At 47.0% G+C, this 23,203-nt stretch overlaps 3 protein-coding genes across 3 annotated transcripts in view; all 3 read right to left on the reverse strand.

Moving 5' to 3' along the window:
- Positions 1–23,203, reverse strand: part of LOC143955898 (uncharacterized) — a 168,706-nt gene that overhangs the window by 142,736 nt on the left and 2,767 nt on the right. The gene's annotated exons all lie outside the window — the stretch shown is intronic.
- On the reverse strand, positions 1,703–21,887 carry LOC143956105 (uncharacterized). The gene is made up of 3 exons (XM_077466240.1): positions 17,889–21,887; positions 17,374–17,380; positions 1,703–2,734 (listed from the first exon to the last, which is right to left on the reverse strand). Exons 1-3 carry the CDS (start codon positions 20,084–20,086, stop codon positions 1,973–1,975), a joined length of 2,967 nt encoding a protein of 988 aa, XP_077322366.1. The 5' UTR covers positions 20,087–21,887; the 3' UTR covers positions 1,703–1,972.
- LOC143955968 (oocyte zinc finger protein XlCOF29-like) lies at positions 6,498–9,686 on the reverse strand. The gene is made up of 3 exons (XM_077466094.1): positions 8,328–9,686; positions 7,696–7,804; positions 6,498–6,913 (listed from the first exon to the last, which is right to left on the reverse strand). Exons 2-3 carry the CDS (start codon positions 7,777–7,779, stop codon positions 6,530–6,532), a joined length of 468 nt encoding a protein of 155 aa, XP_077322220.1. The 5' UTR covers positions 7,780–7,804; positions 8,328–9,686; the 3' UTR covers positions 6,498–6,529.

Consider the following 23,203-nt stretch of genomic DNA (forward strand, 5'->3'; position numbering starts at 1 on the left):
CTGTTTTCTCTATCAGGGGCCTGGAGTCAGAGGGCCCCTGATAGAGAAGAGGCCTCCCTCTGCATATCAGACTCTACCACCAGGTACGGGACATAGTTGTTTTCTTTATCATAATAGACCTCTAAGTCTCCATACCACAAAATGTACTCAGCCAATAAGAGGTAATGACTCCATTTTTATTTTAAAATCCCCAGAGAGCCGCCTTTTAAGTAGGGGGGGGTTAACGTGTTTCGTCCCGGAAGACGACTTGATTAAACCAACCTCTTGCAAGAGAATAATAGGCCTCAAAGTCTCCATGCCACAAAATGTACTCAGCCAACCAGAGGTAATGACTCAATTTTTATTTTAAAAGGACTAGAGGACCGCCTTTGAAGTGGTGGGGTTAACATGTTTTGTCCCGGAAGACGACTTGATTAAACAGACCTCTTGCAAGAGAATAATACACATCCAAGTCTCCATACCACAAAATGTACTCAGCTAATGACTCCATTTTTATTTTAAAAGGCCTAGAGGACCGCCTTTTAAGTGGTGGGGGTTAACGTGTTTTGTCCCGGAAGACAACTTGATTAAACAGACCTCTTGCAAGAGAATAATAGACCTCTAAGTCTCCATACCACAAAATGTACTCAACCAATGAGAGGTAATGACTCCATTTTTATTTTAAAAAGCCTAGAGGACCGCCTTTGAAGTGGTGGGGTTAACGTGTTTTGTCCCGGAAGACGACTTGATTAAACAGACCTCTTGCAAGAAAAGAATAGGCCTCTAATGCCGCGTACACACGATCGGAATTCCGGCCAGAAAATCACCGGTGAGAGCTTTTCATCGGAAAATGCGACCGTGTGTACGCTCCATCGGAATTTAGCTGTCTGAATTTCTGCCAGCCAAAAATTGATAGCATGTTCTCAATTTTCCAGACGGAAAAACTTTCCATCGGAAATTCCGATCGTGTGTATGCAATTCCGACACGCCAAAAATCACGCAATGCTCAGATTCAACTACGAGACGGAAGCTATTGGCTACTGACTATTGAACTTCCTTTTTCTAGTCCCGTCGTACGCGTTGTACGTCACCGCGTTCTAAATGATCGGAATTTGGTGTGACCGTGTGTAGGCAAGACAGCTTGAGCCGAATTCCGTCGGAATTCCGTCGGGAAAACCATCAGAGCTTTTTCCGACGAGAATTCCGATCGTGTGTACGCGGCATAAGTCCCCATACCACAAAATGTACTCAGCCAATGAGAGGTAATGACACCATTTTTATTTTAAAAGGACTAGAGGACAGCCTTTAAAGTGGTGGGGTTAACGTGTTTCGTCCTGGAAGACGACTTGAGAAAACAGACCTCTTGCAAGAGAATAATAGACCTCTAAGTCTCCATACCGCAAAATGTACTCAGCCAATGAGAGGTAATGACTCCACTTTTATTATAATAAGCCTAGAGGACTGCCTTTTAAGTGGTGGGGTTAACGTGTTTCGTCCTGGAAGACGACTTGAGAAAACAGACCTCTTGCAAGAGAATAATAGACCTCTAAGTCTCCATACCACAAAGTGTACTCAGCCAATGAGAGGTAATGACTCCATTTTTATTATAATAAGCCTAGAGGACTGCCTTTTAAGTGGTGGGGTTTACGTGTTTCGTCCTGGAAAACGACTTGAGAAAACAGACCTCTTGCAAGAGTTTTCACCACAAAATGTACTCAGCCAATGAGAGGTAATGACTCCATTTTTATTTTTCTCCTGCTATCAATGGCCGACACGGTACAACACTTCATCCATGTCTTTGGTGATCTCTGATCTCCTTATCAACTGTTTCTTCCATGATGAAGATCAGCCATGGAGTATATCTGAGGTGTATATCAGGGGGTGCTTCTTCCCCACATGTCCAGCAACATTCATATATAAGACATTTCCCGCACTCACTAATACACCTCCAGGGTTGTGTGGGACCCCCCTGATGTACAGGAAGATGATTCCTTCACTTTGGCTTCTCCCTCATGTGCAATCTCTGATGCTTGTAAAGAGTGGATGCCCTCGAGAAACATTTTCTGCACTCGGGACAGAAATATGGCTTCTCCCCCGTGTGAGTTCTCTGATGTAGGGTGAGATCGTACTTATGGACAAAACTTTTCTCGCACACAGAACAGGAATACGGCTTATCACCCGCGTGAAATCTCTGATGTTTCAATAGGGAGGATTTATTCAGAAAAACGTTCTCACACTCAGAACAGGAATAGGTCTTCCTATCCAAGTGCAAAAGTTCATGTCTAGAAAGATGAGACTTCTCTGAAAAACATTTCCCACACTCAAAACAGGAATACAGATTATCCTCCGTGTGCAATCTCTTATGTCTTTTAAAACTGGACTTATCTGAATAACATTTCCCGCACTCAGGACAGCAATGCGGCTTCTCACCCGTGTGCACTCTCTGATGTGAGTAATAACTGGACTTATCTGAAAAACATTTCCCGCACTCAGGACAGGAATACGGCTTCTCCCCCGTGTGCAATCTGTGATGTCTGTAAAGATTGGAGACCACTGAAAAACATTTCCCGCACTCATTACAGGAATACGGCTTCTCCCCCGTGTGAGATCTCTGATGTATGTTAAGATAGGATTTATTTGGAAAACATTTCCCGCACTCATTACAGGAAAACGGCTTCTCCCCCGTGTGAGATCTCTGATGTACGGTAAGATGCCACTTCTGTATAAAACATTTCCCGCACTCAGGACAGGGAAACTTTGAGTCTGTTGGAAGGACAACACCGTCCCTCACAGTCTGAGGTTCCTCGGGATAAGAGGAATACGATGGTCCGGCACCGTCCCGCACAGTCTGAGGTTCCTCGGGATAAGAGGAATACGATGGTCCGGCACCGTCCCGCACAGTCTGAGGTTCCTCAGGATAAGAGGAATACGATGGTCCGGCACCGTCCCGCACAGTCTGAGGTTCCTCGGGATAAGAGGAATACGATGGTCCGGCACCGTCCCGCACAGTCTGAGGTTCCTCGGGATAAGAGGAATACGATGGTCCATCTACACTGTGTGGTGCCGGATGGACATTTGAGGTAGTCGGGTTTTCTCCTGGACTATACTGTGTGATGTCCTCATCTTCTACTTTACAGTCTGGAGACAAAGTGAGACAATCCTCTGAGGTTTTCCTCATCTCCCGTCCATCTACTAAAATAGAAATACAAAGATTATTACTAGACATCAGCTGATTGGTTCCCCTAAACCAGGACTCCGCCCACATCAGGCGGCTTTGTCTCTGAGGATCTTACAATTCCCCCCTCAAGGTAAGTTATTGTCATAAAAGGTGTTTGGGGACCTGGGTCCTGCCCCAGGGGACATGTATCAATCAAAAAAAGTTTTAAAAACTGCCATTTTTTTCGGGGCAGTGATTTTAATAATGCTTAAAGTGAAACAATAAAAGTGAAATATTCCTTTAAATTTCGTACCTGGGGGGTGTCTCTAGTATGCCTGTAAAGTGGCGCATGTTTCCCGTGTTTAGAACAGTCCGAGAGCAAAATTACATTTCTAAAGGAAAAAAAGTCATTTAAAACTGCTCGCAGATAGAATGAATTGTCGGGTCCCGGCAATACACATAAAAGTCATTAAAAAAAAAAACGGCATGGGATTCCCCCACAGTCCATTACCAGGCCCTTTGGGTCTGGTATGAATATTAAGGGAAACCCCGAACCAAAATTTTAACAGAATTTTTGCGTGAGGAGGTCCCCCCCCAAATTCCATATCAGGCCCTTCAGGTCTGGTATGGATATTAAGGTGGACCCCTCAAAATCCATACCATACCCTTATCCGAGCATGCAACCTGGCAGGCCGTAGGAAAAGAGGGGGGGGGGGGGGGCGAAAGAGCGGCTGTGACAGAGGCTTTTGGAGGGGACTGAATTCCAGCCTCATGCTTACCGATTATGGGCCCTGGCATTTGGGGGAACGTTGCTCTTTGTGAGCTGTATGCCTGGGGACCCTTGAGGTGGTGTTACTTTGGATTCAGGTCCATGTCCCTCAAAGAGACATAGACTCCGGGAATCCTGTATTTGCCATATTACAAATAGTGGCTGATTCATAATGCTGGGACAAATAGGCGATGCTGATGTCAATTCCAGCCACCTGTCTGTGTCTGCTATAATGTAAATTAGTCTAGTGTGACTTGTATCGGTTTCTAAAAAGTCTTTTTATCCAGTGTGCTAATTATCCCCAATTCTATGAATGAGATGTATGATAATGTGTATTGTATAGTCGGTGAGCTAGGAGACGTGAAGCCTGTCCTAAAGGTCATGTCTCTGAGTCACCTAGGCTGTCTAAAGGATTAGATAATTAGCTCATGTTAATTAGGTTTCTGGTTACAGTTTGTGTGAGAGCTCAAAATAAAGAGAGTCATTCCTATTTGACCCTCAAGACAGAGCCCTGTCTCGTACTTGGGGGGGAAGAATTATTCATATGGGGTCTTGTTCCGCTGATTGAAGTGTTCGGTAGCTGCCTTTGTGTTCAGGAATGGAATGTCTTAAATCCCTTTCATACTCTGGGGGGTCGTTACAGCGTCCCTACCCCCCCCCCCCCTCCTGACCCATATCAGGCAACATACCCACAACATGGGGAGGGTGCTTTGGGATAGCCACCCAGTACGTCCCCCTCTGACACTACGGGGAAGCCATAGGGATGTTCCTGTGCGTCAGAGGGGGGCGGGGTCACCGGGGATGTCATCGTGTGGCCCCGCCCTCAGTTATAAAAGAACTGTCATCTGTGATGACGCGTCATAAGGCGAGTGGCGGGTCGGTGCGGCTTTTTTTTTTGGTCCGTCGGCAGAGCAGGAGAAGAAGATGACTTAGTGGGACATTGTTATTTTTTTTTAAATAAAGGACTTGTCCCAAGACGTGTCATGTCATTTTTACCATTTTCACACTTTTTCTGTGAAATGGTAGGGGTACATTTGTACCCTGTTACCATTTTACACAGGGGCGGGAGGCTGAGATCTGGGGGTCCCCTTGTTAAAGGGGGTTTCCAGATTCCGATAAGCCCCCTGCATGCAGACCCCCACAACCACAGGACAAGGGTTGTGGGGATGAGGCCCTTGTCCCCATCAACATGGGGACAAGGTGTTTTGGGGGGCTACCCCAAATCACCCTCCTCATGTTGAGGGCATGTGGCCTGGTACAGTTCAGGAGGGGAGGGGGCACTCATCCCCCCACTCTTTTCCTGCAGCCTGCCAGGTTGCGTGCTCGGATAAGGGTCTGATATGGATTTTTGGGGGGATCCCCACGCCATTTTTTTTTTATTTTGGCACGGGGTTCCCCTTAAAATCCATACCAGTATGGAATTTGGGGGGACCACCACGCAATTCCGCTTAATATTCAAACCAGATCCAAAGGGCCTGGCATTTGACCGTGAGGGAATCACATGCTGGTTTTTTTCAATGACTTTTATGTGTATTGCTGGGACCCGACATTACATTACAGCCGTAAGTCACAAACAGGAAGCCCTGCCTTCTACACAGGATGTGACCAGGTCAAGCAAACCCTATGGTGAAATTCAGCATTTTTCTGCCGGCTGATCCCCAGAATCTCCATAAATCCAGTCTAGATCCATAAATTGTGTCGGCAGCACAGAGAAGGAAGATTATCGGAGAGAAATCCAGGAATACAGGATGGGGAACACAGCTCAGGAAAGTGACCAGGGGATTACAGGCTGATATCACCCAGCCCCCGCCCTACTCTGGACCAATCAGTGAGCAGTATGGGTGGAGGAATGGATTTGGTGTTAATGACCCACCTGTGCTGATCTCTGTAGGAGTGTCCTCCTCTATAAATGTCCCCGTTATTCCATCCTCCTCCATAGACTGCTGATCATCCCTCACATACCTCTCTTCTTCTTCTGATTTCACCTCAAATTTCATATTTATCAGATCTTCACCCTAAACCAACAGAATAATAGATTATAACATCTTGTATAGAATTCATTCATCATCTCCATAAGTCACTTTTGTGTTCTAGATGTTCCATCCCACCAACCTTGTAACAGTGGGGGATGGTGTGATCTTCCTGTGTGGAATTCCGGGAATACAGAGGACGGGGACATCTCTCTGGTGGGTTCCTGTAGCTGGATGACTCCTCCATGGTGTCCTGGTACAGATCTTTGTGTTCTTCCTCCATCACCGCATCCTCATCATCCTCCTCTTTTATCTCTTCTTTAACCTCAACTTTAGAATCTCTCAGGTTTCCACTCTGAATATATAATAAAAATGACATCAATGGTAACAATGCAGATAATGTACAGATCCTAATGATACTATCAGTGATTGTTCCTCATCTACCTGATGATGGTGGGGGATGGTGTGATCTTCCTGTGTGGAATCCCGGGAATACAGAGCACGGGGACATCTCTCTGGTGGGTTCCCATTACTGGATCCATCTGTAGGAAACACACACACTGACTGAATACATTGTTTCTATGTGTTTATCAGATGATGGGGGATCTAGTTGGAGCCTCCGTACTGCTCTCTCCTTTACAATAAAGTCTCCTCTTACCCGGTGATGTGAGGGGCGGCTGATTGTCCATCATGACGTCCTTGTAGAGATCCTTGTGTCCTTCTAAATACTCCCACTCCTCCATGGAGAAATAGACAGTGACATCCTGACACCTTATAGGAACCTGACACACACAATGATACAGTCACCATCCAGACACATCCCTTGTCTGTTACTGGATAATGTCCCACAATTCCCAGAATCCTCCTCACCTCTCCTGTCAGCAGATGGACCATCATGGCGGTCAGTTCCAGGATCTTCTGCTCTTTGTTCCTCTCAGGTATGGGAGAAGGAGGGGGAGGCACCATGGTGGGGCTCTGGGTCCTGCTCCATCCTCCTGAGATTGGCTCCCCACTAGACTTCTTCACTACAACATAATCCTACAGATCAGGAGAAAGATAAACCGACATCAATCATCTGACATCATCTACAAGAAGAACATGGACTACTGACCACACTAGACCAGAGTGATGTCATGTGACCTCCCAGAATCCTCCTCACCTCTCCAGTCAGGTCTGTGTTTTATTAATAGAGATAAGGGTGATGTCATGTGACCTCCCAGAATCCTCCTCACCTCTCCGGTCAGGTCTGTGTTTTATTAATAGAGATAAGAGTGATGTCATGTGACCTCCCAGAATCCTCCTCACCTCTCCGGTCAGGTCTGTGTTTTATTAATAGAGATAAGAGTGACGTCATGTGACCTCCCAGAATCCTCCTCACCTCTCTGGTCAGGTCTGTGTTTTATTAATAGAGATAAGAGTGATGTCATGTGACCTCCCAGAATCCTCCTCACCTCTCCGGTCAGGTCTGTGTTTTATTAATAGAGATAAGAGTGATATCATGTGACCTCCCAGAATCCTCCTCACCTCTCCGGTCAGGTCTGTGTTTTATATAATAGAGATAAGAGTGATGTCATGTGACCTCCCAGAATCCTCCTCACCTCTCCGGTCAGGTATGTGTTTTATTAATAGAGATAAGAGTGATGTCATGTGACCTCCCAGAATCCTCCTCACCTCTCCGGTCAGGTCTGTGTTTTATTAATAGAGATAAGAGTGATGTCATGTGACCTCCTCCCAGAATCCTCCTCACCTCTCCGGTCAGGTCTGTGTTTTATTAATAGAGATAAGAGTGATGTCATGTGACCTCCCAGAATCCTCCTCACCTCTCCGGTCAGCAGGTAGATGATCTCCAGGGTGAGATTTAGTATCTTCTCAGTCATGTGACTCCGGTCCTCCTCCATCCTCATTGGTCATGTGATCTATACAGGTTTCCTGTAGACCAATAATTGATAAGAGAGAATGATGAGGACTATACTGGTTGTACAATATTAGGATGGGGGTGTAGGGGGGGTAATTTGAGGGTTTCAATCAGGGAAGAACCATCCCCAATGGGATTACACACAGAGGAACATTCCTTTGGGTGTTTTTGTGATTACTTTTGGCTTGATGGATCACAAACTCCTATTTCTACGTAAAGTCTGTTTTTCTAGTTTTTGATCTTCCGACAAATTAAGACAAATACGATTCCCTTTATTTCTAAATAAACCCCCATCCCCCAGACCATATAAAAGTCATATAAGCCATTAAAAGCCACTGATAAAATGAAAAACATTAAGAGAATGTTCCGGCCCCGTAAGTGGGGGAATGTTCTGCCCCTGAAGGGGTTAATCTAGGTTCCCACACTATATATGTGTGTATCATCATCTGCTGGAGATAAAAGACATCACAGTGACTATGGAGGAAGAGGACGGACATGACGGGGGAGGGTTACTGGGTGTAAATAAGATCTTATTACCTCCTCTACTGCCAATTTCAGCAACGTCACCTTTGTACTTCGTACCTCAAGAACTTCCTGTCTGTAGCTGACATCACTTCCTGTCTTCCATAGAGACTTCCTGTCTCTATGGTAGACGTAATAAGATCGCCATCTTGTGGAGCTCATAGGAACTGCAGCCCCCGAGAAACGTCTCGTAGTGTGAACACGGCCTTGTGCTGTGTATATACTGTATATCCTTATAGATGGGTAGTTGCCAATTGTCTCAGACTTTGCCAGGACAGTCACTCTTTTCATCTATTTGTTCTGCAATGTCGATGTCCCGAGAATCACAGCAAAATATGTAAATGTCATCCACTCCTAGGAGCTAATACCCCCTTGTATCCCCTTCAATTCCCTCCATCCCCTAATTACACCCCATGTCGTCATCCTCACCCCACTCTTCTACCCCCCTTCATTGCTACACCCCCTCTTCATCATTACATTCCCCTCTTTACCACCCCATTCCTCTCTCCACTGCTACCCCCTTCTCATTCCCCTCTTTACTGCACTGCCCCCCTCTTCTTCCCCATATTCGCTGCACTCTATCTTCATATCACCGCCCCCCTTTTCACCTCCCTATCCAGTGTTGCCAACAGCCGGTATTTTTACTGGCAGCCAGTAAAAAATGGGCACTTTTCTCCTGCCAGTAAATGAAAGAAAAAGGTTGCCAATAAAAAATATGGTTGTGACGCTTGGCCGAGGTCATCCCAGTTCCTGCTACAGTGTGTCACGTGAAGTCATGGTGCAAGGGAACGGAGCAGCCGGAGCCTCATGTGCAGGTCTGCAGGACGGGAGGAAGGCAAGCCGGGAGTAGCCTGATGGGACCACCTGGCATGGAGAGAGAGGGTCACTGTGACTCCGGAGGGGACGTGTCATGTTGGTGAGGTGCCGTCTTCATCTGTGCTGCTGCACACTGCTGTCCATGCCACTGTGAGAGTCAATTTCATGTGTGTGTGCCCCCCAGTCTAAGTTCTTGCCCTCTCGATTCCTGTCCCTGAGTTACTTAATTACTATATTGAAAATAAAATAAGAAATATGTTTTTGCCTTAATATCTACCTTAAATCACTCAATCAGGTAGGTGGGCAAAACTGTCCCCATCTCCCTCTTCACTTCTCCCCTCCTTTCCCCTCTTAACTTCTAAATCTCCCTGCTTCACCTCACCGTCCCCCTCTTCACCTCCCTGTCCCCTTCTTCACCTCCCCATCCACCTCTTCACCTCCCTGTCACCCTCTTGTCCCCCTCTTCACCTCCCCGTCCCCTTCTTCACTCTCCTGTCCCCTTCTTCACCCTCTTGTCCCTTTCTTCACCCTCCTGTTCCCCTCCCTGTCCTCTTCTTCCCCCTTCTGTCCCCCTCTACATCTCCCCTTCCCCTTCTTCTCCTCCCACCCCCCTCTTCACCCCCATGTCCAATTCTTCACCCTCTTTTCCCCCTCTATACCTCCCTGTCCCCTTCTTCACCTCCCCATCCTCTTCTTCACCCTCCTGTCCCCCTCTTCACCCCCATGCCCCCTTCTTCACCCTCCTGCCCCCCTCTTTACCTCCCCATCCCATTCTTTAACGTCCTGTCCCCCTCCTCTTCTTCACCTCCCAGTCCCCTGCTTGACCTCCCCGCCCCTTTCTTCAATCTACTGTCCCCTTCTTCAACCTCCAGTCACCCTCTTCACCTACCTGTCCTCTTATTCACCTCCCCCTCTTCGCCCTGCTGTCCCCCTCTTCATCTCCCCAACCCCTTCTTCACCCTCCTGTCTCTCTCTTCACCTCCCCATTCCCTTCATCACACTCCTGTCCCCCTCTTCACCTCTCCATCTTCACCTCCCCATCCCCTTCTTCACCTCCCCATCCCTTTCTTTACCCTCATGTCCCCCTCTTCACTCTCGTCTCCCTCTTCACCTCCCTATCCCCTTCTTCACCCTCCTGTCCCCCTCTTCACCTCCCCAATACCTTCACTCTCCTGTCCCCTCTCCACCTCCCCATCCCCCCTCTGCTGGACCCCTCTTCAACTCCCCATCCCCCTCATCAACCCCATCTCCTCTTTACCTCCCCATCCCCTTCTTCAGCCTCCTGTCCCCCTCCCCTTTTTCACCTTCCAGTCCCTTTCTTCACTCTCCTGTCTCCCTCTTCATCTTCCCTTCTTCACCCTCCTGTCCCCCTCCTTCACTCTTCTGTCCCCCTTCTTCACCTCCCCAGCCTCCTCTTCATCTCCCTGTCCCCTTTTTCACCCTCCTGTCCCCCTCTTCACCCTCCTGTCCCCCTCTTCATCTCCCCATCCCCTTCATCACCTTCCTGTCTCTCTCTTCATCTCCCAATCCCCTGCTTCACCTCCTGCCCCCCTCTTTACCTCCCCATCCCCTTGTTTACCCTCCTGTCCCCCTCTTCATCTCCCCATCCCCTTCTTCACTCTCCTGTCTCCCTCTTCACCTCCCCATCCCCTTCTTCAATCTCCTGTCCCCTCTCCACCTCCACACCCCCCCCCCCTTCCCTCTGCTTGCCCATTCTTCCAACTCCCCATCGCCTTCATCAATCCCATGTCCCTTTTATCACCCTTTTGTTCGCCTCTTCCCCTCCTGTTCCCCCTCTATATTGCACTGTCCCCTCTTCACCCCCTTCCCTTCTTCACTACCCAGCTGATCTTCACTTCCCCTTCCTCCTCTTCACCTCTCCAACTCCCTCTTCACTCCCACAGCTACCTTTTCATCCCTGCCAAATAGCGCACATCAGTGCCCGTCAGTGCCTTAAAAATGTGTAAAAAAAAAAGTTAAATTTAATTTTCTTTGCACATTTCCCATAAACTTGTGGAAAAAAATGACATGTTCAAAAGACTCACCATGCCTCATGGAATATACGTTGATGTATTTGCTTTCCAAAATGGGGTCATTTTTTGTGTGTTTCCATTGTTCTAGTGCTCCAGGGCCTCCAAAAATAGTCAGTAGTCAGGAAATTAGATGTGCAATTTATGTCTCTAGAATGCCTGAAGGTGCTACTTGGATGTTGGGCCTCTGTAAGTCCCCAGGCTTTGAAAAAGTCTCACACATGTGGTATCGCCATACTCGGGAGGAGTAGCAGAATGTACTTTGGGGTTTATTTTTTAGGTATTTATATGCTGTGTGTTAGAAATATCTTATAAATGGACAGCTTTGAGTTTAAAAAAAAACTTTTTTTTTTTCCACATTTTCCGAAAACTTGTGTGAAAAAAAACACATGTTTAAAAGACTCATTATGCCTTATAGAATATACTGTACATCATGGTGTTTGCTTTCCAAAATGGGGTCATTTTGTGGGCATTTCCATTGTCCTGGTGCTCCAGGGCCTTCAAAAGTATAAGAGTTAGACAGGAAATTAGATGTGTCATTTATGTTTCTAAGACACCTGGAGGTGATCCTTGCATGTTGGGCCTCTGTATGTAATAGGTAGTCAGCAAATTAGATGTGTCATTTATGTCACTAGAACACCTGGAGGTGCTCCTCGCATGTTGGGCTCCTATATGTGGCCAGGTTGTAGAAAAGTCTCAAACATGTGGTATCGCCATACTCAGGAGTGGCAGAATGTGTTTTGGGGTGTAGTTGCAAATATACCTATGAAGCGTGAGACAAATAACCTGTTAATATGACAATTTTGTGGGGGGAAAAGGGACTTAAGAAATGAGTTAGGGTCCATGCACACCAGTGGTCCTCTCGGCAGACTCATCTTTGCTTAGCGGAGGATCGCTCCGCTGATCCCCGCTAAGCAAGCGGATGACAGGTCTGTCTCTTCTCACTGTGCAGAGCGGAGACAGACAGAACCCAGCTCTCCTCTATATGGAAATCGAGTGAAAACGGACCTGCCCTGTTTGGATCCAAATCAATCCTCCAGACGGATGAAAAATAGGGTCACCATCCGTCTGGATTTGGCAGACAGGATTGCATCGAATCGAATCAAGGCGGGTGTCAGCAAACATGTCATCCGTCACTCCATAGGGGTGAATTGAGGATCAGATCAGGTCCGCCTTAAAAACTGGCAGGTGGACCTGATCGGACCACCCGTGTGAAAGGCCCTATAGGCCATCAGTTCATCAGGCGTGATTCATTTTCAATGATTCCCCCCATAGTCAGGGTCATTGCTTAACTATTTTGTGACGTGGCAAGACAACCCCCCTGGCCCGCCTGTGCCATTAGTCTTGCCTAGGGCCACACAGATGACAGGATCAGAGAGCGAAACTAAAAATCCAAATCAACCAGCGCTGAACATATAAAGTAACAAAATAATAAAATAAATCCCTAAAATACTGCAGCTCGAATACTGTAGGTCAAAAATACCAAATCCCACACTGAAAACTAAAACAAAGCAGTACAGCGCAGATAATAAACTAAACTAAAATAAAAAATTAAAATAACAATAACTATCAATCAATAAGGAAATGCAGGATAGATGAAATAAAACATCAAGAGTCAACAAGTGCAGGGTGTCTCCTTCCAGCAGATCGAAGTGATAGATGTGATCCCTTCCACCAACAGATAAAGTGGACTCTCACCTTAAACAATGGACCCCTGACAAGTCAGACAGGTCAAGAAGGCATATCCCCATCAGGGGTTAATCAGAGGTATCCACATTCATATGATAGTACTCCTGAGGTGTGATCAATCTCGAATCCCATGTATCAGCAAAATTCCATAGTTTGTATATGAAAAACATAGAATGGCAACATCTAGTGCTCTCCGTATCACATTTATTAATAAAAAGCAAGATAAAATATAATGCACTCACATAATATAGCACTGCGCTCCAGTTCCCGAGTAACAAGCAAATCGAAACCTAATCAACAGGCATCCATGCACGGATCAGCGTCAAAGCAAGCGGGTGACGTCACGACTTAGGTCACGTTGTCCGTACGCGTTACGTCGCCCCAATGTAGGCGGGACTTCATCAGCGGCGACGGCGTGACGTCAAGCGGCCGCTTTATACTATTAACACTGATCTCAATAGCCAATAAGAACATCACCTACGCGCAGGTCAGATCATAAAGGAAAACGCAAAGTTGAGTCCGCCGAGAGGACCGCCGGTGTGCATGGACCCTAACTCATTTCTTAAGTCCCTTTCCCCCCCCCACAAAATTGTCATATTAACAGGTTATTTGTCTCACGCTTCATAGGTATATTTGCAACTACACCCCAAAACACATTCTGCCACTCCTGAGTATGGCGATACCACATGTTTGAGACTTTTCTACAACCTGGCCACATATAGGAGCCCAACATACGAGGAGCACCTCCAGGTGTTCTAGGGACATAAATGACACATCTAATATGCTGACTACCTCTTATATATTGAGGCCCAACATGCGAGGAGCACCTCCAGGTGTTCTAGGGACATAAATGACACATCTAATATGCTGACTACCTCTTATATATTGAGGCCCAACATGCGAGGAGCACCTCCAGGTGTTCTAGGGACATAAATGACACATCTAATATGCTGACTACCTCTTATATATTGAGGCCCAACATGCGAGGAGCACCTCCAGGTGTTCTAGTGACATAAATGACACATCTAATATACTGACTACCTCTTATATATTGAGGCCCAACATGCGAGGAGAACCTCCAGGTGTTCTAGTGACATAAATGACACATCTAATATGCTGACTACCTCTTATATATTGAGGCCCAACATGCGAGGAGCACCTCCAGGTGTTCTAGTGACATAAATGACACATCTAATATACTGACTACCTCTTATATATTGAGGCCCAACATGCGAGGAGAACCTCCAGGTGTTCTAGTGACATAAATGACACATCTAATATGCTGACTACCTCTTATATATTGAGGCCCAACATGCGAGGAGCACCTCCAGGTGTTCTAGTGACATAAATGACACATCTAATATACTGACTACCTCTTATATATTGAGGCCCAACATGCGAGGAGAACCTCCAGGTGTTCTAGTGACATAAATGACACATCTAATTTGCTGACTACCTATTACATACAGAGGCCCAACATGCAAGGATCACCTCCAGGTGTCTTAGAAACATAAATGACACATCTAATTTCCTGTCTAACTCTTATACTTTTGAAGGCCCTGGAGCACCAGGACAATGGAAATGCCCACAAAATGACCCCATTTTGGAAAGCAAACACCCTGATGTACAGTATATTCTATAAGGCATAATGAGTCTTTTAAACATGTCGTTTTTTCCCACAAGTTTTCGGAAAATGTGGAAAAAAAAAAGAATTTTTTTTAACTCAAAGCTGTCCATTTATAAGATATTTCTAACACACAGCATATAAATACCTAAAAAAGAAACCCCAAAGTACATTCTGCTACTCCTCCCGAGTATGGCGATACCGATGTGTGAGACTTTTTCAAAGCCTGGGGACTTACAGAGGCCCAACATCCAAGTAGCACCTTCAGGCATTCTAGAGACATAAATTGCACATCTAATTTCCTGACTACTGACTATTTTCGGAGGCCCTGGAGCACTAGAACAATGGAAACACACAAAAAATGACCCCATTTTGGAAAGCAAACACCCTTTTTTTATTTTATTTTAGTTCATTATCTGCGCTGTACTGCTTTGTTTTAGGATCAGAGAGCAGACTCACCGGACTGCAGCTATGTCTCCGCCTCCCCAGTTGTGCCCCTCACCTCCTCCGCTGACCTCATGCTCGGTGCCTCCCCCACCGTGTCCGCCTCCTCCGCTGACCTCATGTGTGGCGCTTCCCCAGCTGTGCCCGCCTCCCAAGCTGTGCTTGTCGCCTCCTCTGCTGACCTCTTGCCGGAAACCTCATCCTCCTCCCCAGTTGTGCCCATCGTCTCCCCCACTGACCTCATGCCCGGCACCCCCTCTGCCTCCCCAGTTGTGCCCATTGCCTCCTCCCCCCGACCTCATGCCTGGCACCTTCTCCACCTCCCCAGCTGATCCCGCCTCCTCTGCCAACCTCATGCTCGGCCCCTCCTCCACCACCCCAGCTGTGCCCGCATCCACCGGCGACCTCTTGCCTGGTGCCTCCACCTCGTGTTCCCCCTGGCCAGGCTAACGATGAAGTCAGCGGGCCGTGCTGAAATACTGAATACAGAGGACGCACCTTACGTAAAGTATCATCTATCTTCTTTTGTTTTAGTTGCTCTGAAGTCTACTTTTAGTGTTTTTTTGTTAGCATTCCTACTTTCTTGGCAAATAAAGGAGACCCTCGCTTATTTAACCAGTTGAGATCCGCACTATAGCCAAATGACGGCTACAGCGCGGACCTCCTTTGCCGGGACGATGTCTATTGACGCCGTCCTGTGCACGAGCAGCCTGCGCACCCCCCTGAGGGGTGCGCGCGGCGCGCTCTGTGATCGGCGAGTCTATGAGACTCGCCTAAACACGGATCCGAGCAAGGGGTCGATCCCGACCCCTTACTACGTGATCAGCTGTCAGCCAATGACAGCTGATCATGTGATACAACGGAGCCGGTAATCGGCTATTATTCCTCCTTGCGCTGACAGCGCGAGGAGAAAAAAAAAGAGCCGATCACCGGCGGCCGTGATCGGGACATCAGTCCCGATCACGGCCAGCCCTGCCAGTGCCCACCTGCCAGTGCCACCTCATCAATAAATAAGTGCCCCCCGTCAGTGCCCCCCAGCAGTGCCCATAGTGCCACCCAGCAGTGCCCACAGTGCCACCCATCAGTGCCTGCAATCTGCCTCAACAACGGTGCTGCACCCCAGTGCCACATATCCGTGCCCATCAGTGTCATCTACCAGTGCCCATCAGTGCCCCCTATCAGTGCCCATCAGTCTCATCTATCAGTGGTACCTATCAGTGCCCCTTAGTGCCACCCATCCGTGCCATCTTATCTGTGCCCATCAGTGCCGCCTTATCTGTGCCCATCAGTACTACCTTATCTGTGCCTATCGGTGCCACCTTAACTATGCCTATCAGTGTCCACCAGTGCAGCCTATCAGTGCCCACCAGTGCAGCCTATCAGTGCCCACCAGTGCAGCCTATCAGTGCCCACCAGTGCAGCCTATCAGTGCCGCCTCATCAGCGCACTTTAATAAAAGGAGAAAAATGACCTGTTTGCAAAATTTTATAACAAACTATTAAACATGATTTTTTTTTTTGCATTTTTTTTTGTTTGTTTAGCAAAAAATAAAACTCCCAACTGTAATTAAATACCACCAAAAGAAATCTCTATTTGTGGGAAAAAAATGATAAAAATTTCATTTGGGTACAGTGTTGTATGACCGCGTACTTGTCATTCAAAGTGCATCAGCGCCGAAAGCTGAAAATTGGTCTGGGCAGGAGGGGGGTTTAAGTGCCCAGTAAGCAAGTGGTTAAGCAGTGTGTATATTTTTATAGCTAACCTTCTTACTGTACCATCACCATTAACTATATCAGAGCTTTGATAGACTCGCTAATTAAAAGGACTAGACAAGTTAATAGATATTTATAATAAAATAGGGGGAATCCAAAAAACACCCCAATATTTATTTCAACTTGCATGTAAGATATAATATAATGCATAGTTATGTTAATGTTTAGATCATTGGTTCATTTACTGCCATCTTGTGGTTATTTTAGTTATTGCACCATCTTTTTCTGTTTCCTTCAGTGTTCCGCCCCTTTTGTGATGTACTTCCTTTTCCTGTTCCTTCATTATGCTGATGGGAATAAGAAATGGCGACTTGTCTAGGCCTTTCATGCAATCTGCTCGCATCCGGGAACAGATTACTACATTTTGACCTTCAAATATCGTCTTTCAATCATCTGCCACATCCCGTTGTCTGCTGTAGTCAATAAATATCTTGTGAATGGAAAAGACGTGTTTTGGGTGAGTTCAGCTGTCCGCGGTGATTGTATCTGCTTATACAGGCCGGGCATAGAGGTCTCAGCAAGGGATAAGTCCCTATTACAACAGCTGGAGTCAGAATATATCTTTCTTCCACCCCTGGCTGATCATAGAGATGGAGGAACGGAAGTTCCCCGATCACTTCTATGGTTTATGAAAGCGGAAGCGATTTTGTCACGTCCGTTTTTTTTTCTCGTTTGTAAGCCAGTACCAGCTTCCTAGCCCACCTTGAAGCATCAGGTCCAGGAGCGCTAGGAAGTGACGTCATCCCGCAGCACACCCGGACTTGACGTCATCCCGTAGAGCACACCCGGAAGTGACGTCATCCCGCAGCACACCCGGACTTGACGTCATCCCGTAGAGCACACCCGGAAGTGACGTCATCCCGCAGCACACCCGGACTTGATGTCATCCCGTAGAGCACACCCGGAAGTGACGTCATCCCATAGAGCACACCCGGACTTGACGTCCTCCCGTAGAGCACACCCGGAAGTGACGTCATCCCGCAGCACACCCGGACTTGACGTCATCCCGTAGAGCACACCCGGAAGTGACGTCATCCCGCAGCACACCCGGACTTGACGTCATCCCGTAGAGCACACCCGGAAGTGACGTCATCCCGTAGAGCACACCCGGAAGTGACGTCATCCTGCAGAGCACACACAGATGTGAAGTGTGTACACCCAGGAAGGAGCAGGCAGGGATCGCTTGGACCAGGAAAGTTACTTCTCCCCTGTGTGAGATCTCTGATGTCTGGAAAGATTGGACTTCACTGAGAAACATTTCCCGCACTCGGCACAGGAATACGGCTTCTCCCCCGTGTGCAATTTCTGATGTTGGGAACGATAGGACTTCTGTGAAAAACATTTTCCGCATTCAGGACAGGAATACGGCTTTTCCCCCGTGTGGGACCTCTGGTGTCTGACGAACTCTGATTTTTTAACAAAACATTTCCCGCACTCAGGACAGGAATATGGCTTCTCCCCTGTGTGAGACATCTGATGCAAGACCAGGTCTGATTTTTGTGCAAAACTTTTCCCACACTCGGGACAGGAATGAGGCTTTTCTCTCATGTGCGATCTTTGATGTATGGAGAGGTTGAACTTCTGTGAAAAACATTTCCCACACTCAGAACAGGAATATGGTTTCTCATCTGTGTGAGACCTTTGGTGTCTGCTGAGGCTGGATTTCTTTGAAAAACATTTCCAGCACTCAGGACAAGAAAACAGATTTTCCCCCGTGTGAGACCTCTGATGTGTGGCAAGCTCTGATTGTTGTACAAAACATTTCCCGCACTCAGAACAGGAATACGGCTTCTCACCTGTGTGAGATCTCTGATGTTTGTAAAGCGTGATCTTCTGTGAAAAACCTTTCCCGCACTCAGGACAGGAATACCGCTTCTCCCCCGTGTGCATTCTCTGATGATTGTAAAGATTGGATTTATCTGAAAAACATTTCCCGCACTCAGGACAGGGAAACGGCTTCTCCCCCGTGTGAGATCTCTGATGTATAGAAAGATACCTCTTATATGAAAAACCTTTCCCGCACTCAGGACAGGAATACGGCTTCTCTCCTGTATGAGATCTCTGATGATTATAAAGCAAGGACCTCACTGAAAAACATTTCCCGCACTCAGGACAGGAAAATGGCTTCTCCCCCGTGTGAGACCTCTGATGTATGGAAAGATACCTCTTATATGAAAAACCTTTCCCGCACTCAGGACAGGAATACGGCTTCTCACCCGTGTGAGATCTCTGATGATTATAAAGATTGGCCTTATCTGAAAAACACTTCCCACACTCAGGGCAGGAATATGGCTTCTCACCTGTGTGAAATCTCTGATGAATGGAGAGATTGGAGTTCTTTGAAAAACATTTCCCGCACTCAGCACAGGAATGCGGCTTCTCACCTGTGTGAGATCTTTTGTGTGCATTAAGATTGTATTTAAAACGGAAACACTTCCCACACTCAGTACAGGAAAACATCTGATGTGTTGGAAGGACGGCACCGTCCCTCATAGTCTGAGGTTCCTCGGGATAAGAGGAATACGATGGTCCGGCACCGTCCCGCACAGTCTGAGGTTCCTCAGGATAAGAGGAATACGATGGTGCGGCACCGTCCCGCACAGTCTGAGGTTCCTCAGGATAAGAGGAATACGATGGTCCGGCACCGTCCCGCACAGTCTGAGGTTCCTCGGGATAAGAGGAATACGATGGTCCGGCACCACCCCGCACAGTCTGAGGTTCCTCAGGATAAGAGGAATACGATGGTCCGGCACCGTCCCGCACAGTCTGAGGTTCCTCGGGATAAGAGGAATACGATGGTCTGGCACCGTCCCGCACAGTCTGAGGTTCCTCGGGATAAGAGGAATACGATGGTCCGGCACCGTCCCGCACAGTCTGAGGTTCCTCGGGATAAGAGGAATACGATGGTCCGGCACCGTCCCGCACAGTCTGAGGTTCCTCGGGATAAGAGGAATACGATGGTCCGGCACCGTCCCGCACAGTCTGAGGTTCCTCAGGATAAGAGGAATACGATGGTCCGGCACCGTCCCGCACAGTCTGAGGTTCCTCAGGATAAGAGGAATACGATGGTCCGGCACCGTCCCGCACAGTCTGAGGTTCCTCGGGATAAGAGGAATACGATGGTCCGGCACCGTCCCGCACAGTCTGAGGTTCCTCGGGATAAGAGGAATACGATGGTCCATCTACACTGTGTGGTGCCGGATGGACATTTGAGGTAGTCGGGTTTTCTCCTGGACTATACTGTGTGATGTCCTCATCTTCTACTTTACAGTCTGGAGACAAAGTGAGACAATCCTCTGAGGTTTTCCTCATCTCCCGTCCATCTACTAAAATAGAAATACAAAGATTATTACTAGACATGAGCTGATTGGTTCCCCTAAACCAGGACTCCGCCCACATCGGGCAGCTTTGTCTCTGAGGATCTTACAATTCCCCCCTCAAGGTAACTAGTAAATGGGTCCTCTGATCTCCTACCAGATCATTTCTTTATTCATCTTCCCAACACAAGAAGTCCTGCACTTCCTTATTTAGTCCATGATTTAGTCATGAATAACAGCGGGGCTGAGCCCCACCAGAGGTCAGAGAGTGAGGATGGGGGGAGAACAACCAAGATGAAGACTGGACTGATCCTGAAGACCCCCATCATTGGGTTATTGACTCCTCCCTCATTATCACTTTCTGTTTAGAGTTCCAAGGTTGGAGGATGTTATCACAATGTACACCATAGAGTATATAGTGCAGGGGTCAGGAGTATGTAATGTACCATATAAATTATATAGTGTAAGGATCACTGAAATGTTTACATGAGACAAGTTGCAGAGATCCCACACCGCTCCTCCCATCTCCTGAGACTGCACTCAGTGACTTGGGTCTGAGACTATACAGACATATCCCTCCACCCGGCATAGCCAGCAGACAACAGAGCAAGTAACCCCGGGGGGATTGTTCTGTCTGAGATCTTACTAGACCCGGGCATGGGGCAGAAGACCCAAGGTACATACCCCAGGTGTCTAGGTCAAGCAACACCTATGGTGAAAACCAACATTTTGCTGCCAGCTGAACCCCAGAATCTCCATAAATCCAGTCTAGATCCATAAATTGTGTCGGCAGCACAGAGAAGGAAGATTATCGGAGAGAAATCCAGGAATACAGGACGGGGAACACAGCTCAGGAAAGTGACCAGGGGATTACAGGCTGAAATCACCCAGCCCCCGCCCTACTCTGGACCAATCAGTGAGCAGTATGGGTGAAGGAATGGATTTAGTGTTAATGACCCACCTGTGCTGATCTCTGTAGGAGTGTCCTCCTCTATAAATGTCCCCGTTATTCCATCCTCCTCCATAGACTGCTGATCATCCCTCACATACCTCTCTTCTTCTTCTGATTTCACCTCAACTTTAGGATCTCTCAGGTTTCCACTCTGAAGATATAATAAAAATGACATCAATGGTAACAATGCATAGTTACATAGTAGGTGAGGTCGGAAAAAGACAAAAGTCCAACCTATGTTGTGTGATTATATGTCAGTATTACATTGTATATCATGTATGTTGCGGTCATTCAGGTGATTATCTAATAGTTTCTTGACACTATCAATTCCCCCCGCTGAGACCACCACCGCCTGTGGAAGGGAATTCCACATCCTTGCCGCTTTTACAGTAAAGAACCCTCTACGTAGTTTAAGGTTAAACCTCTTTTCTTCTAATTTTAACGAGTGGCCTCATTTGCCATGTAGTTGCCCCTCCCCCCATTCATTTGTTCAGATCTTCTTGGAAGGTTTCCACATCTTGCGGAGAAGTTATTGCCCTGCTTAGCTTCGTATCGTCCGCAAATACAGAGATTGAGCTGTTTCCCCCATCCCCCTCCTCCAGGTCATCTATGAACACATTAAATAGGATTGGTCCCAGCACAGAACCCTGGGGGACCCCACTACCCACCCCCGACCATTCCGAGTACTCCCCATTTATCACCACCCTCTGAACTCGCCCTTGTAGCCAGTTTTCAATCCATGTACTCACCCTATGGTCCATGCCAACGCACCTTATTTTGTACAGTAAATGTTTATGAGGAACTGTGTCAAATGGTTTTGCAAAATCCAGATACACCACGTCTACGGGCCTTCCTTTATCCAGATACACCACGTCTACGGGCCTTCCTTTATCCAGATACACCACGTCTACGGGCCTTCCTTTATCTAGATACACCACGTCTACGAGCCTGCCTTTATCTAGATACACCACGTCTACGGGCCTTCCTTTATCTAGATACACCACGTCTACGAGCCTTCCTTTATCCAGATACACCACGTCTACGGGCCTTCCTTTATCTAGATACACCACGTCTACGAGCCTTCCTTTATCCAGATACACCACGTCTACGGGCCTTCCTTTATCCAGATACACCACGTCTACGGGCCTTCCTTTATCTAGATAAACCACATCTACGGGCCTTCCTTTATCTAGATACACCACGTCTACGGGCCTTCCTTTATCCAGATACACCACGTCTACGGGCCTTCCTTTATCCAGATACACCACGCCTACGGGCCTTCCTTTATCTAGATGGTAACTCACCTCCTCATAGAAGGTTAGTAGATTGTTTGGCAAGAACGAATCCATGCTGATTACTGCTAATGATAGCGTTCTCATTACTAAAATCTTGTATATAGTCCCTTATCATCTCCTCCAAGAGTTTACATACTATTGATGTTAGACTGACTGGTCTGTAATTCCCAGGGATGTATTTTGGGCCCTTTTTAAATATTGGAGCTACATTGGCTTTTTCTCCAATCAGCTGGTACTATTCCAGTCAGTAGACTGTCAGTAAAAATGAGGAACAATGGTCTGGCAATTACTTGACTGAGTTCCCTAAGTACCCTCGGGTGCAAGCCATCTGGTCCCGGTGATTTATTAATGTTAAGTTTCCCAAGTCTAATTCTAATCCTGTCCTCTGTTAACCATGGAGGTGCTTCCTGTGATGTGTCTTGAGGATAAACACTGCAGTTTTGGTTACTGAAGCCCCTTGTTTCCTTTGTGAAGTCTGAGGAGAAGAATAAATCCAATACCTTCGCCATCTCCCCGTCCTTTGTAACCAGATGTCCTTCCTCATTCTTTATGGGGCCAATATGGTCTGTCCTCTCTTTTTTACATACTTAAAGAATTTCTTGGGATTTTTTTGCTCTCCTCCGCTATGTGTCTTTCATGTTCTGTCTTAGCCGTCCTTATTGCACCCTTACATTTCTTGTTGCATTCTTTATAAAGTCTGAATGCTGATGATGATCCCTCAACCTTGTATTTTTTGAAGGCCTTCTCCTTTGCTTTTATATGCATTTTTACATTGGAGTTAAGCCATCCAGGACTTTTGTTCACTCTTTTAAATGTATTACCCAATGGGATGCATTGGCTAATGCCCTTATTTAAGTGTCATTATTCTTGATATATAGGCATTCCCCTCCCCCTTTTTTACCCTCTCTATCCTTGCGATAAAGGGTATACCCTTGAATGGTTGCCAGCCAAT

This window comes from Lithobates pipiens, unplaced genomic scaffold (assembly GCF_037356315.1).
Source record: "Lithobates pipiens isolate NorthernLeopardFrog02 unplaced genomic scaffold, aLitPip1_a1.2 Scaffold_35, whole genome shotgun sequence".
Taxonomy (NCBI): Eukaryota; Metazoa; Chordata; class Amphibia; order Anura; family Ranidae; genus Lithobates; species Lithobates pipiens.

Coding starts and splice junctions, on each gene's coding strand:
- LOC143955968 (XM_077466094.1), bottom strand. CDS start 7,779: ATGAGGATGGAGGAGGACCGGAGTCACATGACTGAGAAGATACTAAAT. Junction 6,914..7,695: donor TCTACCTGCTGACCGGAGAG/GTGAGGAGGATT, acceptor CCTGATCTGTAG/GATTATGTTGTAGTGAAGAA.
- LOC143956105 (XM_077466240.1), bottom strand. CDS start 20,086: ATGTGGGCGGAGTCCTGGTTTAGGGGAACCAATCAGCTCATGTCTAGT.